The 17,264-nt window shown below is 47.1% G+C and overlaps 1 protein-coding gene across 1 annotated transcript in view; it reads right to left on the bottom strand.

Moving 5' to 3' along the window:
• kcnk18 (potassium channel, subfamily K, member 18) overlaps positions 1-16,999 on the bottom strand; it is a 65,185-nt gene extending 48,186 nt beyond the window's left edge. Inside the window, exons 1-2 of the mRNA XM_072479483.1 lie at positions 16,649-16,999; positions 16,239-16,394 (exon numbers count right to left, since the gene is read on the bottom strand). Coding sequence (XP_072335584.1) covers positions 16,239-16,394; positions 16,649-16,937 — 445 coding nt within the window. The 5' untranslated portion in view covers positions 16,938-16,999. The remainder of the gene's footprint in view (positions 1-16,238; positions 16,395-16,648) is intronic.
• Positions 17,000-17,264: the final 265 nt, after the last annotated feature.

The following is a 17,264-nucleotide window of genomic DNA, read 5'->3' as shown; positions in this document are numbered from 1 at the left end:
CACACTGACACACCCACACACTGACAGATACACTGACAGACACACTGACAGACACACTGACATACACCCACACTGACGCACACACTGACACACACACACACACACACACACACTGACAAACATACATTGACAGACACACTGGCACACACTGACACACACACTGACACACAAAAACACTGACGCACACAATGACACTCACACCGACACATACACACACACTGACACATCCACACACTGACAGACACACTGACACACACTCTGACACAGTCACACTGACACACACACATACATTGACACACACACTGACACACACACAGACACACACTGACACACACACACTGACACACCCACTTAGATTCTGACACCCACCCACAGACAGACACCTACAGACTCACTGACATGTACACACACTGACGCACACACTAACACACACACTGAAACAGGCACACATATGCTGACACAGACACACTCACACAGACACACTGACACATTGACACACACACACTGACACACACACACACTGTTGCACACACTGACACACATACACTGACACACACACTGCCACACACACTGACACATACACAAAGACACTCACTGACACACACACACTGACACACCCACTTAGATTCTGACACCCACCCACAGACAGACACCTACAGACTCACTGACATGTACACACACTGACGCACACACTAACACACACACTGAAACAGGCACACATATGCTGACACAGGCACACTGACACAGACAAACTGACACATTGACACACACACACTGACACACACACACACTGTTGCACACACTGACACACATACACTGACACACACATTGCCACACACACTGACACATACACAAAGACACTCACTGACACACAAAAACACAGACAAGCACACACACGGACAGTGACACGCGCACTTACACACACACTGACACCCACACTGAGACAAATACGGACACACACTGACACACACACACTGACACACACACAAACACTGACACACAGACACGCACACACACTGACACACACACACATTGACGCACACACAAACACTGACACACAGATACACACACAGACATGCATACACACTGACACACATACTGACAAACACACTTACACACTGACACACACACTCTGCCACACACACACTGACATATACACACAGGCACTCACTGACACACAAAAACACTGAGAGATACACATACACAGACAGACACACGCTCCAACCGACACTGACATACGCAAACACAGACGCACACATTTACACACACATTGACACATGCACTGAGACACACACTGACGCGCACACACACTGAGACACACACTGACACACAGACCCACACACACTCACACACTGACACACACACACACAGGCGCACAGGCACACACACTCACTGACACACACACTGACACACACACACACACACACTGACATATAGGCACACGCACAAACATAGACACACACACTTACACACACACTGAGAAACACACTGACACCACACTTACACACACATTGACACACACACTGAGACACACATTGACACACAAGCATGCACACACACACTGACGCACACACAAACACTGACACGGACACACACAGACACGCACACACACTGACACACACACTGGCACACAGACACTGACACACTAACACTGACACTCGCACACACTGACACAAAATGACACACAAAAACACTGACACACATTGACACACACACGGAGACACACGCACACACTGGCACACACACACACCAGCACACACACACACACACTGACACACATACTGAGAAACACATATACACACTGACACACACACTCTGCCAAACACACACTGACGCACACACTGACACAGACAATGACAACACTGACGTATGCACTGACACACACACTGACACATACACTTACACACTGACACACATACTGACAAACACACTTACACACTGACACACATACTGACAAACACACTTACACACTGGCACACACACCCTGCCACACACACACACACACAATGACACTCACACTGACAGAACAATGAGACACATGCTGACACACACACTGACACACACACTGAGACATATACTGACAAACACACATACAAACTGACACAAACACACTGACACACACACACTGACAGACATACTGACACACACACTTACACACTGACACACACACTCTGCCACACACATACTGACACACACTGACACACATACACAGACACTCACTGACACACAAAATCACTGAGAGACACACACACACACGGACACTGACACACGCAAACATAGACACACACACTAACACACACTGACACACACACTGAGACACACACTGACACACACACTGACACACACACTGAAACACACACTGACACAGACAGACAATGACACATACGCACACACAGTGAGGCACACACACACTGACACATCCACTAGCACACACCAACAGCCAAATTGACACACACAGACAATGACACACCCTCACATATAGCGAGGTAGACACACTGACACACACACACTGACACTCAAAAACACTGACACAACTACGCACATGCACACACATTGACACACGCTGATACACACACAGACACATAATGACACACAAAAACACTGACACAACTACACACACGCACACACACTGACACGCACGCTGACATACACACATACTGACACACTGGTACACAGACACTGACACACACACACTGGCACACACACACTGGCACACACACGGACACACTGACACACACAAACAGACACACACATTGACACACACTGACGCACGCACTGACACACACTCTGACGCACATACTGACAAACACACTTACACACTGACACACACCCTGACACACACACACGCACACTGACACAACAATGAGACACACACTGACACACACTGACACACACACATACACACTGACACACACGCTGACACACACACACGCAGACTCACACACGCTGACACACACACACTGTCAGACATACTGACACACACACTCTGTCACACACGTACTGACACACACTGACACACATGAAATGAAATGAATGAAATGAAAATCGCTTATTGTCACAAGTAGGCTTCAATGAAGTTACTGTGAAAAGCCCCTAGTCGCCACATTCCGGCGCCTGTTCAGGGAGGCTGGTACGGAAATAGAACCGTGCTGCTGGCCTGCCTTGGTCTGCTTTCAAAGCCAGCAATTTAGCCGAGTGTGCTAAACACAGACACTCACTGACACACAAAATCACTGAGAGACACACAAACATAGACAGGCACACACACACGGACACTGACACACGCAAACATAGACACACACACTAACACACACTGACACACACACTGAGACACACACTGGCACACATATACACACACACTGACACATACACTGACACACACAAACACACAATGGCACACAAAAACACTGACACACATACACACAAACACAGACACACTGACAGATACGTTGACACACACACTTACACACATACTGACAAGCACACGTACACACTGACACACACACCCTGCCACACACACACACATGCACAATGACACACACACTGAGACAACAATGGCACACACACACTGACACACACACTGACATACAGACACACTGAGACACATACTGACAAACACACATACACACTGACACACACACACTGACACACACACTGACACACACACACTGACAGACATACTGACACACACACTGACACACACACTCTGTCACACACATACTGACACACACTGACACACATACACAGACACTCACTGACACACAAAAACACTGAGAGACACACAAACATAGACAGGCACACACATGGACACTGACACACGCAAACATAGACACACACACTAACGCACACTGACACACACACTGACACACACACTGACACACACACACATTGGCACACATACACAGAGACACAGAAACACACTGACATGCATCACTGACACACACACTGACATTCACAAACGCACAGACACACAATGGCACACAAACACACTGACACACATACACACAAACACACTGACACACTCACACTGACACAGATACACTAACACACACACTGACACACAGAAACACAGAGACATACACAAACACTGACACACTGGCATACAATGCACTGATACACACACTGACACACACACTTTGACACACACTGACACACACACGGATACACATGCTGACACACACACATGTACTGACACACACACTGTCAAACACACTGACACACACACACAGGCACACTCACACTGTCACACATACATTGATAGACACAGACACATGCAGACACACAGGCACACACATAGACACACACTGAGACACACACTGACACAAACACTGACACACACGCACTTGCACACACACTGTGACACACACTGACATACACTGACACACACAATAACACTCACACCGACACATACACACACTGACACACCCACACACTGACAGATACACTGACAGACACACTGAAATACACACACACTGCCGCACACACTGACACACACACACACTGTCAAACATATATTGACACACACACTGACACACACACACTGAGACACACACTGACACACAAAAACACTGACGCACACAATGACACTCACACCGACACATACACACACACTGACACATCCACACACTGACAGACACACTGACACACACACACTGACACACACACTAACACACACACTGACACAGACACACATACGCTGACACACACACACTGACACACACACACTGACACACACACACTGTTGCACACACTGACACACACACACACTGACAAACATACATTGACACACACGCTGGCACACACTAACACACACACACTGAGACACACACTGACACACAAAAACACTGACGCACACAATGACACTCACACTGACACATCCATACACTGACAGACATACACACACACACTCTGACACAACTCTGACACAAACACACTTACACACACACACTGACACACATACATTGACACACACACTGACACACACACACACAGACACACACTGACACACACTGACCCACCCACTTACATACTGACACCCACCCCCGAAAAACACATACAGACTCACTGACATGTACACACACTGACGCACACACTAACACACACTGACACAGACACACATACGCTAACACACACACACTGACACACACACTGACACAGACACACATACGCTGACACAGACACACTGACACACACACACTGACACACACACACACTGTTGCACACACTGACACACATACACTGACTCACACACTGACACATACACAAAGACACTCACTGACACACAAAAACACTGAGCGATTCACAAAAACAGACAAGCACACACTGGCACACACACGGACAGTGACACACGCACTTACACACACTCTGACACCCACACTGAGACCCACACTGACACACACACACACACACACACACAGACACACACACTGACACAAGCACAGACACACACACTGACACACTGATACTCAAACTGACAAACACACTTACACACACACCCTGCCACACACACACACACACACAATGACACTCACATTGACACAACAATGAGACACACACTGACACACATACTGACAAACACACATACACACTGACACACACACGTTGACTCACACACACTGACACACACACTGACAGACATATTGACACACACACTTACACACACTCTGTCACACACATACTGACACACACTGACATAAACTGCATTTATTTCAATGCAAGGGGCCTGACGGGCAAAGCGGATGAACTCAGGGCATGGACGGGCACATGGGACTGGGATATTATAGCTATGACTGAAACATGGCTAAGGGAGGGGCAGGACTGGCAGCTCAATGTTCCGGGGTACAGATGCTATAGAAAGGATAGAACAGGAGGTAAGAGAGGAGGGGGAGTGGCGTTTTTGATTAGGGAGAACGTCACGGCAGTACTTAGAGGGGATATATCCGAGGGTTCGCCCACTGAGTCTATATAGGTGGAACTGAAAAATAAGAAGGGAGAGATCACCTTGGTAGGACTGTACTACAGGCCCCAAATAGTCAGCGAGAAATTGAGGAGCAAATATGTAAGGAGATTACAGATAGCTGCAAGAATAATAGGGTGGTAGTAGTAGGGGACTTTAACTTTCCCAACATTGACTGGGACAGCCATAGCATTAGGGGCTTGGATGGAGGGAAATTTGTTGAGTGTATCCAGGAGGAATTTCTCATTCAGTATGTGGATGGACCGACTAGAGAGGGGGCAAAACTTGACCTCGCCTTGGGAAATAAGGAAGGGCAAGTGACAGAAGTGCTAGTGAGAGATCACTTTGGGACAAGTGACCATAACTCCATTAGTTTTAAGATAGCTATGGAGAATGATAGGTCTGGCCCAAGAGTTAAAATTCTTAATTGGGGCAAGGCCAATTTTGATGGTATCAGACAGGAACTTGCAGAGGTAGACTGGGGGAGACTGTTGGCAGGCAAAGGGACAGCTGGTAAATGGCAGGCTTTTAAAAATGTGTTAACCAGGGTGCAGGGTAAGCACATTCCCTTTAGAGTGAAGGGCAAGGCTGGTAGAAGTAGGGAACCCTGGATGACTCGAGATATTGAGACTCTGGTCAAAAAGAAGAAGGAGGCATATGACGTACATAAGCAACTGGGATCAAGTGGATCCCTTGAAGAGTATAGAGATTGTCGAAATAGAGTTAAGAGGGAAATCAGGAGGGCAAAAAGGGGACATGAAATTGCTTTGGCAAATAATGCAATGGAGAATCCAAAGAGATTCTACAAATACATAAAGGGGAAAAGAGTAACTAGGGACAGAGTAGGGCCTCTTAAGGATCAACAGGGCATCTATGTGCAGAGCCACAAGAGTTGGGTGAGATCCTGAATGAATATTTCTCATCGGTATTCACGGTGGAGAAAGGCATGGATGTTAGGAAACTAAGGGAAATAAATAGTGATGTCTTGAGAAGTGTGCATATTACAGAGGAGGAGGTGCTGGAAGTCTTAAAGCGCATCAAGGTAGATAAATCCCCGGGACCTGATGAAATGTATCCCAGGATGTTGTGGGAGGCTAGGGAGGAAATTGCGGGTCCCCTAACAGAGATATTTGAATCATCGGCAGCCACAGGTGAGGTGCCTGAAGATTGGAGAGTGGCGAATGTTGTGCCCTTGTTTAAGAAGGGCAGCAGGGAAAAGCCTGGGAACTACAGACCGGTGAGCCTAACGTCAGAGTAGTGAGGCCGTGGAATGCCCTACCTGCTACAGTAGTGAACTCGCCAACATTGAGGGCATTTAAAAGTTTATTGGATAAACATATGGATGATAATGGCATAGTGTAGGTTAGATGGCTTTTGTTTCGGTGCAACATCGTGGGCCGAAGGGCCTGTACTGCGCTGTATTGTTCTATGTTCTATGTTCTATGTCTGTAGTAGGTAAGTTGCTAGAAGGTATTCTGAGAGACAGGATCTACAAGCATTTAGAGAGGCAAGGACTGATTCGGGGCAGTCAGCATGGCTTTGTGCGTGGAAAATCATGTCTCACAAATTTGATTGAGTTTTTTGAGGGGGTGACCAAGAAGGTAGATGAGGGCAGTGCAGTAGACGTTGTCTACATGGACTTTAGCAAAGCCTTTGACAAGGTACCGCATGGTAGGTTGTTGCAGAAGGTTAAAGCTCACAGGATCCAGGGTGAGGTTGCCAATTGGATTCAAAATTGGCTGGACGACAGAAGACAGAGGGTGGTTGTAGAGAGTTGTTTTTCAAACTGGAGGCCTGTGACCAGTGGTGTGCCTCAGGGATCGGTACTGGGTCCACTGTTATTTGTGATTTATATTAATGATTTGGATGAGAATTTAGGAGGCATGGTTAGTAAGTTTGCAGATGACACCAAGATTGGTGGCACAGTGGATAGTGAAGAAGGTTATCTAGGATTGCAACGGGATCTTGATCAATTAGGCCAGTGGGCCGACGAATGGCCGATGGAGTTTAATTTAGATAAATGTGAGGTGATGCATTTTGGCAGATCGAATCAGGCCAGGACCTACTCAGTTAATGGTATGGAGTTGGTGAGAGTTATAGAACAAAGAGATCTAGGAGTACAGGTTCATAGCTCCTTGAAGGTGGAGTCGCAGGTGGACAGGGTGGTGAAGAAGGCATTCGGCATGCTTGGTTTCATTGGTCAGAACATTGAATACAGGAGTTGGGACGTCTTGTTGAAGTTGTACAAGACATTGGTACGGCCACACTTGGAATACTGTGTGCAGTTCTGGTCACCCTATTATAGAAAGGATATTATTAAACTGGAAAGAGTGCAGAAAAGATTTACTAGGATGTTGCCGGGACTTGATGGTTTGAGTTATAAGGAGAGGCGGGATAGACTGGGACTTTTTTCCTTGGAGCGTAGGAGGCTTAGGGGTGATCTTATAGAGGTCTATAAAATAATGAGGGGCATAGATAAGGTAGATAGTCAACATCTTTTCCCAAAGGTAGGGGAGTCTAAAACTAGAGGGCATAGGTTTAAGGTGAGAGGGGAGAGATTCAGAAGGGCCCAGAGGGGCAATTTCTTCACTCAGAGGGTAGTGAGTGTCTGGAATGGGCTGCCAGAGGTAGTAGTAGAGGCGGGTACAATTGTGTCTTTTAAAAAACATTTAGATAGTTACATGGGTAAGATGGGTATAGAGGGTTATGGGCCAAGTGCGGGCAACTGGGACTAGCTTAATGGTAAAAACTGGGCGGCATGGACTGGTTGGGCCGAAGGGCCTGTTTCCATGCTGTAAACTTCTATGATTCTATGATTCTATGATTCACTGACACACATACACAGACACTCACTGACACAAAAATCACTGAGAGACACAGAAACATAGACAGGCACACACACACACGGACACTGACACACGCAAACATAGACACACACACTAACACACACTGACACACACACGCTGACACACACGGACAGACACTGACACACACAAACAGACACACACACTGAGACACACACTGAGGCACACACACACACATTGAAACACATTCTAACAAACACACATACACACTGACACACACACGTATTGACACACACAAACACTGACACACACATTGACCCACACACTGACACACACACTGACACACACACTGACACACACATTGAGAAACACACATACACACTGACACACACACTCTGCCAAACACACACTGATGCACACACTGACACAGACAATGACATACACACTGACGCACGCACTGACACACACACAGACATACACACTTACACACTGACACACATACTGACAAACACACTTACACACTGATACACACACCCTGTCACACACACACACATATGCACAATGACACACACACTGACACAACAATGAGACACACACTGACACACACTCTGGCACACACATACTGACACACACTGACACACATACACAGACACACACTGACACACAAAATCACTGAGCGACACACAAACATAGACAGGCACACACACACGGACACTGACACATGCAAATATAGACACACACACTAACAGACACTGACACACACACTGAGACACACACTGACACACACACTGGCACACATATACACACACACTGACACACATACACTGACACACACATTGACACACAAACTGACATACACAAACACACAATGGCACACAAAAACACTGGCACATACACACAAACACAGACACACTCAAACTGACACAGATACGCTGACACACACACTTACACACTGACACACATACTGACAAACACACGTACACACTGACACGCACACCCTGCCACACACACATGCACAATGATACACACACTGACACAACAATGACACACACACTGACATACACAATGACACACACACACACTGGCACACATACACACAGACACAGAAACACACTGCCACACACACTGACACACATCATTGACACATACATTGACACACAAACTGACATACACAAACACACAGACACACAATGGCACACAAAAATACTGACACACACACACACACACTGACACACACACTGACACACACACACACTGACACACATATTGAGAAACACATATACACACTGACACACACACTCTGCCAAACACACACTGCGCACACACTGACACAGACATTGACATACACACTGACGCACGCACAGACACACACACTGACACACACACTTACACACTGACACACATACTGACAAACACACTTACACACACACCCTGCCCCACACACACACACACTGACACACACACTGAGACACATACTGACAAACACACATACACACTGACACACACACGTTGACTCACACACGCTGACACACACACACACACACATACACTGACACACAGACTGACAGACATACCGACACACACACTTACACACACACTCTGTCACACACATACTGACACACACTTACACACAGACACAGACACTCACTGACACAAAAATCATTGAGAGACACAGAAACATAGACAGGCACACACACACGGACACTGACACACGAAAACATAGACACACACACTAACATACACTGACACACACACGCTGACACACACGGACAGACACTGACACACACAAACAGACACACACACTGAGACACACACTGAGACACACACATGCACAATGATACACACACTGACACAACAATGACACACACACTGACATACACATACACAATGACACACACACACTGGCACATACACACAGACACAGAAACACACTGCCACACACACACTGACACACATCACTGACACACAAACTGACATACACGAACACACAGACACACAAAAACACTGACACACATACACACAAACACACTGACACACTCACACTGACACAGATACACTAACACACACACTGTTGCACACACTGACACACATACACTGACACACACGCTGACACACACACTGACACATACACAAAGACACTCACTGACACACAAAAACACTGAGGGACTCACAAACACAGACAAGCACACACTGGCACACACGGACAGTGACACACGCACTTACACACACTCTGACACCCACACTGAGACACATACGGACACACACTGAAACACACACACACACACTGACACACACACTGACATACACATACACAAAGACACACACACACTGGCACACATACACACAGACACAGAAACACACTGCCACACACACACAGACACACATCACTGACACACAAACTGACATACACAAACACACAGACACACAAAAACACTGACACACATACACACAAACACACTCAGACTGACACAGATACACTAACACACACACTGTTGCACACACTGACACACATACACTGACACACACGCTGACACACACACTGACACATACACAAAGACACTCATTGATACACAAAAACACTGAGGGACTCACAAACACAGACAAGCACACACTGGCACACACACGGACAGTGACACACGCACTTACACACGCACTTACATACACTCTGACACCCACACTGAGACACATACGGACACACACTGAAACACACACACACACACACACACTGACACACACACACACTGACACACATACTGAGAAACACATATACACACTGACACACACACTCTGCCAAACACACACTGCGCACACACTGACACAGACATTGACATACACACTGATGCACGCACTGACACACACACTTACACACTGACACACATACTGACAAACACACTTACACACACACCCTGCCCCCCACACACACACACACACACACTGACACACACACTGAGACACATACTGACAAACACACATACACATTGACACACACACGTTGACTCACACACGCTGACACACACACACTGACACACACACTGACAGACATACTGACACACACACTTACACACACACTCTGTCACACACATACTGACACACACTGACACACTTACACAGACACTCACTGACACAAAAATCACTGAGAGACACAGAAACATAGACAGGCACACACACACGGACACTGACACACGAAAACATAGACACACACACTAACACACACTGACACACACGCTGACACACACGGACAGACACTGACACACACAAACAGATACACACACTGAGACACACACTGAGACACACACACACATTGAAACACATTCTAACAAACACACATACACACTGACACACACATGTATTGACACACACAAACACAGACACACACATTGACCCACACATTGACACACATACACGCTGACACACACGGACACACACAAACAGACTGGTACACAGACACTGTCGCACACACACTGACACACACACACTGGCACACACACACGCTGACACACATGGACACACACAAACAGACACACACATTGACACACACTGACACACACACTAACACACACATACACACACTGACACACATACTAGCAAACATACATACACACTGACACACACTCTGACACACATACTGAAACATACACACACACTGACACACACACTGACGCACACACTGACACACACACTGACACATACACACTGACACACACACTGATGCACACACTGACACACACATACACTGACACATACATACACTGGGCAGGATTCTGCCCTACCCGGCGTGGCGGGGGGGTTCCGGCGTAATGGAGTGGCGGGAACTACTCCGGTGTCGGGCCGCCCCAAAGGGGCTAGGCCCGCGCCGGAGTGGTTTCCGCACCGCCGGCTGGCGGGAAAGGCCTTTGGCGCCACGCCAGCCGGCGCCGAAAGGTCTTCGCCGGGCGTCGCATGGGCGGGAGCGTCAGCGGCTGCTGACGTCATCCCCGCACATGCGCAGGGGAGGGGGTCTCTTCCACCTCCGCCATAGTGAAGACCAAAGAAAAAGAGTGCCCACACGGCACAGGCCCGCCCCCGGATCGGTGGGCCCCAATGGGCCAGGCCACCGTGGGAGTAACCCCGGGGCCAGATCGCCCCGCGCCTCCCCAGGACCCTGCCCACGCCGCCTTGTCCCGCCATTCAAAAGGTGGTCTGATCCACGCCAGCGGGAGAGGGCTGACAGCGGCAGGACTTCGGCCCATCGCGGGATTCACGCCAGCCCCCGGCGATTCTCCGACCCGGTGGGGGGTCGGAGAATCGCGCCCACTGACACACACTTACATGTGCAATACTGACACACACACGCACTGACACACACATGTATTGACACACACACTGACACACACACACACTGACACACACGCACGCAGTGACACACACACTGACACACACATTGACAAACATACACAGGCACACACACACTGACACACACACTGACATACACACACGGACACATACATTGACACACACACACACTGACACACACAGACAATGACACACACACGCGCACACACAGTGAGGCACACACACTGACACATCCGCTAGCACCCACTAACAGCCACATTGACACACACAGACAATGACACACCCTCACATATAGCGATGCAGACACACTGACACACACACACTGACACACAAAAACACTGACAAACATACGCACACGCATTGACACACACACACTGACACACAAACACTGATACACACACAATGACATACACACAGACACAGAACGACACACAAAAACACTGACACACATACAAACACACAGACACACTGACACATAACAATACTGACACACACACACTGACACACACACACTGACACACATGCTAACGTACACACACACTGACACACTGGTACACAGACACTGGCACACACACACTAGCACACACACACTGACACACACTCACTGACACACACTCACTGACACACATACTGACACACACTGGCACACACAAACAGACACACATTGACACACACACTGAGACACACACTGACACACACACACACACACACACACTGACACACATTCTAACAAACACACATACACACTGGCACACACACTCTGACACACACTGACACGCACACACACTGACACACACATACACTGACACGCACTCATATGTCCAAATACTGACACATGCACACTGACACACACAAACGGACGCACACTGACATGCGCACACACACTGACACACACACACACTGATGCATATTCACACACACCCACACAAACATGCACACATGTGCACATGATTGACAAGAACGTATATAAAAAACTTCATTGCCATTCTTCAGACAGAATGAACTCCATATGATGTGAACAAAAGCATGATTCACCGCCGGCGGGATTCCACGTTTTGCCGGCGCCCGGGGGTTTCCTGACCGCGTGGGGCTGCCCCACAATGGGAAACCCCATTGACCGGCCGGGGTAACAGAGAATCCCGCCGCGAGTCGGGGCAGAAATATGGCGCGGCGGGCGGAGAATCCAGCCCATGGTTCTCCAAATGTGTGTTTCTTCTGCAAAGCTGAACCTTAATTTTAATGAATCGGAAATCATGGGTGACACATCCTTTACATTCTGATGCATCTTACTGGTACTAGGAACTGGGGCAGCACGGTAGCATTGTGGATAGCACAATTGCTTCACAGCTCCAGGGTCCCAGGTTCGATTCCGGCTTGGGTCACTGTCTGTGTGGAGTCTGCACATCCTCCCCGTGTGTGCGTGGGTTTCCTCCGGGTGCTCCGGGTTCCTCCCACAGCCCAAAGATGTGCGGGTTAGGTGGATTGGCCATGATAAATTGCCCTTAGTGTCCAAAATTGCCCTTAGTGTTGGGTGGGGTTACTGGGTTATGGGGATAGGGTGGAGGTGTGGACCTTGGGAAGGGTGCTCTTTCCAAGAGCCGGTGCAGACTCGATGGGCTGAATGGCCTCCTTCTGCACTGTAAATTCTATGTAAACTCTGGGCTGGATCAGTGAATTTTAGAAATCTTTGCTGCAAAGCGGTTTTGACAAAGTGCTTTAAATACAAAGCCATTTAATCCCTCTTTTCCTGCAGACATTTCTTGTTTGGGTACAGATGCAAATGTATCGAATGTCTTCAGTCGTTAATTGAAATAACTGTTCATATGATGAGCCGAGACAGCGAGTGTCAGCAGATTGTTCAATTGCAGCCTGTGTCAATCCTATCATCTTTCAGAAACAATGTCCACTTTTCAGCCAGGACCACTGGACAGCCAGCGGGGGCAGGAATCCTCACTCTCTACCGTCGACGTTTACCTGTGCCTGCTTAAACCACCTGAACGAACTCAGCATTATCCAACATTGACTATGGGAACTATGGAGCTGCATGGCTAAGTATATAACAGTACATTGTGCATTTAGCAAATCAGCCACCAGGGCAGCTTGTATAAGGCAAATCAAACTCAGTATTGAAATCGCTGTCAGCATATTGACCGACGCAAACATCTGTACCAAAGTCCTCTTTTTGCTTTGTTGCTCAACCACTCCACTAATTTAGCAGAATGGTTAACTTGGTAGGAGCTTTTGCACAACATCACTGCCAACAACAATTTCCATCCTCTTGATTAAACTAAGAATAAATAGGGGTGGTTAGAATGTGGAACATAATCGCCATTGATTTTCCATTATTTCAGCTTTAAATACGTGGACATCACCTAACTAACCCCTGTCCTCCTCTTCCAGCTTTCCCTTCCACACCGATTGTATTCTCTGAGAATCACTGATGGTTCTCAACAAATTCCCCTTGGATACTCGTGAGATATTTAATTTTGCTGACATGTATAAATAAAAACGCACCAGAATGCTGGCACCATCCCTCTGCTGGTCAAAGAACAAAGAGCAATACAGCACAGGAACAGGCCCTTCGGCCCTCTAAGCCTGCGCCGACCATGGTACCTGCCTAATCTAAAAACCGCCTGCACTTACGGAGTCCATATCCTTCCATTCCCACCCTATTCATATATTTGTCTACATGCCCCTAAATTGCCTCTATCGTACCTGCTCCCACCACCTCACCAGGCAGCGGGTTCCATATATTTACCATTCTCTGAGTTAAAAAAACGGTCATTCAAAAAAGGGGCTCAGCATTTCTTTCCCCTGGGGTCTAATGTCAGAGCGGTCCATTAAAGGCTGCCAGTTCGAAACGGTGATCGGGCAGAAAGAAAGAAACAATTTAAAAAGAAAACCAATTATAGATGCCACCTTCTCCGGGCGAGTGATGTATTTTGAACTGGATGCTTGAATTAAGACGTGTCCAAACATAATCAGCTGGAAATCAACACAAAGTCAGCCAGGAACCTGGTGTGACACCGATCCACAGACCGCATTTGGAAATGACAAACAGGATCGAGTTCAAACCCCCCTCCCCTCCGCCCCTGTGAAAGTTGCAAGTTAAATTTGTATTCTCATTGTAGAGGCAGATGACTTACCCACAGTTGTGAACACGGTACAACAGAAAAACAAAGAACCGAGAAAGTTCCACTGATTCTTATTTTCTTTAAGAGTGGACCAATAACTTTGGAAATCCATCAGTTTTTTCCTTACTGCATCTTTGAAGTACTTTTTTCCAGCTTCAGTTTCATTCCCTACAAGTAAAGATATGCATCAAAGTGTTGGTGTAACCGCCAAAGACACCAAGAACAACTATTTTGATTTAAAATATATTTTTTAGTAGGGGGGGCGTTGAATGATATAAACTATAACCTCATGCAATTATAATATTTTATTCAGGATAGATTTGAATTTCAAGTAAGGGGTCATGGCAGATATTAATTATAGAAACTGAAGCAAAGGCCTAAACGGTTAGAAGGAACGTTAAGGGAAGATAAATTCAGCATACCTTCATGAGTCTTGTTGGCAATTTCCCACAGCTCATTCAAAAAATTGTCATAGTTCTTTGCTGATTCATTGGTCCTTTCCAGCTGCTCAAACAGAAACGCTCCGAAGACTGCGTACATTACCAGGAGGAAGACCAGGAATAAATGAGGAAGAATGGCATTCAGAACTCGGAGACTCCGGAATTTGCATTTGGAAGCAGGATTTTGCTCCGGAACGGACATCTCATTTGCCGGAGGCAATGTGATGATGGGAATGTCAGCTGCAGCAGAGTCTCTGTCTTTTAAATGCATTGCACGAGATAGAGTGCCTCACTTAAAATAACCACCAAGAGTCTATGGTCATGAAGGACTTCAGGCCATTGGCAAATTAGCTGATTCAACTTCAACTCCCCAAGGAGAAAACAAACAGCCTCAACAGCAGCATTTACTAGAAATTAATATTGATCCTTGCAGCTTTAATGCAGACTGGTGAAAAGAAATATTTACCAGCTTCCAGATAGAGTGAAGCTACCTGGTCTTGTATGTGTTTGCCAGCAGCATCCTGCCGTCAGGTGGCCCAAAACTTTATCCAAATGACACATTTCAGTTTACAAAATGTTGTATAAGTGCATGGGGAAA

This window comes from Scyliorhinus torazame, chromosome 16 (assembly GCF_047496885.1).
Source record: "Scyliorhinus torazame isolate Kashiwa2021f chromosome 16, sScyTor2.1, whole genome shotgun sequence".
Taxonomy (NCBI): Eukaryota; Metazoa; Chordata; class Chondrichthyes; order Carcharhiniformes; family Scyliorhinidae; genus Scyliorhinus; species Scyliorhinus torazame.
Note: the sequence above shows the minus strand (reverse complement) of the source record. Positions and strands in the feature narration are given on the sequence as shown.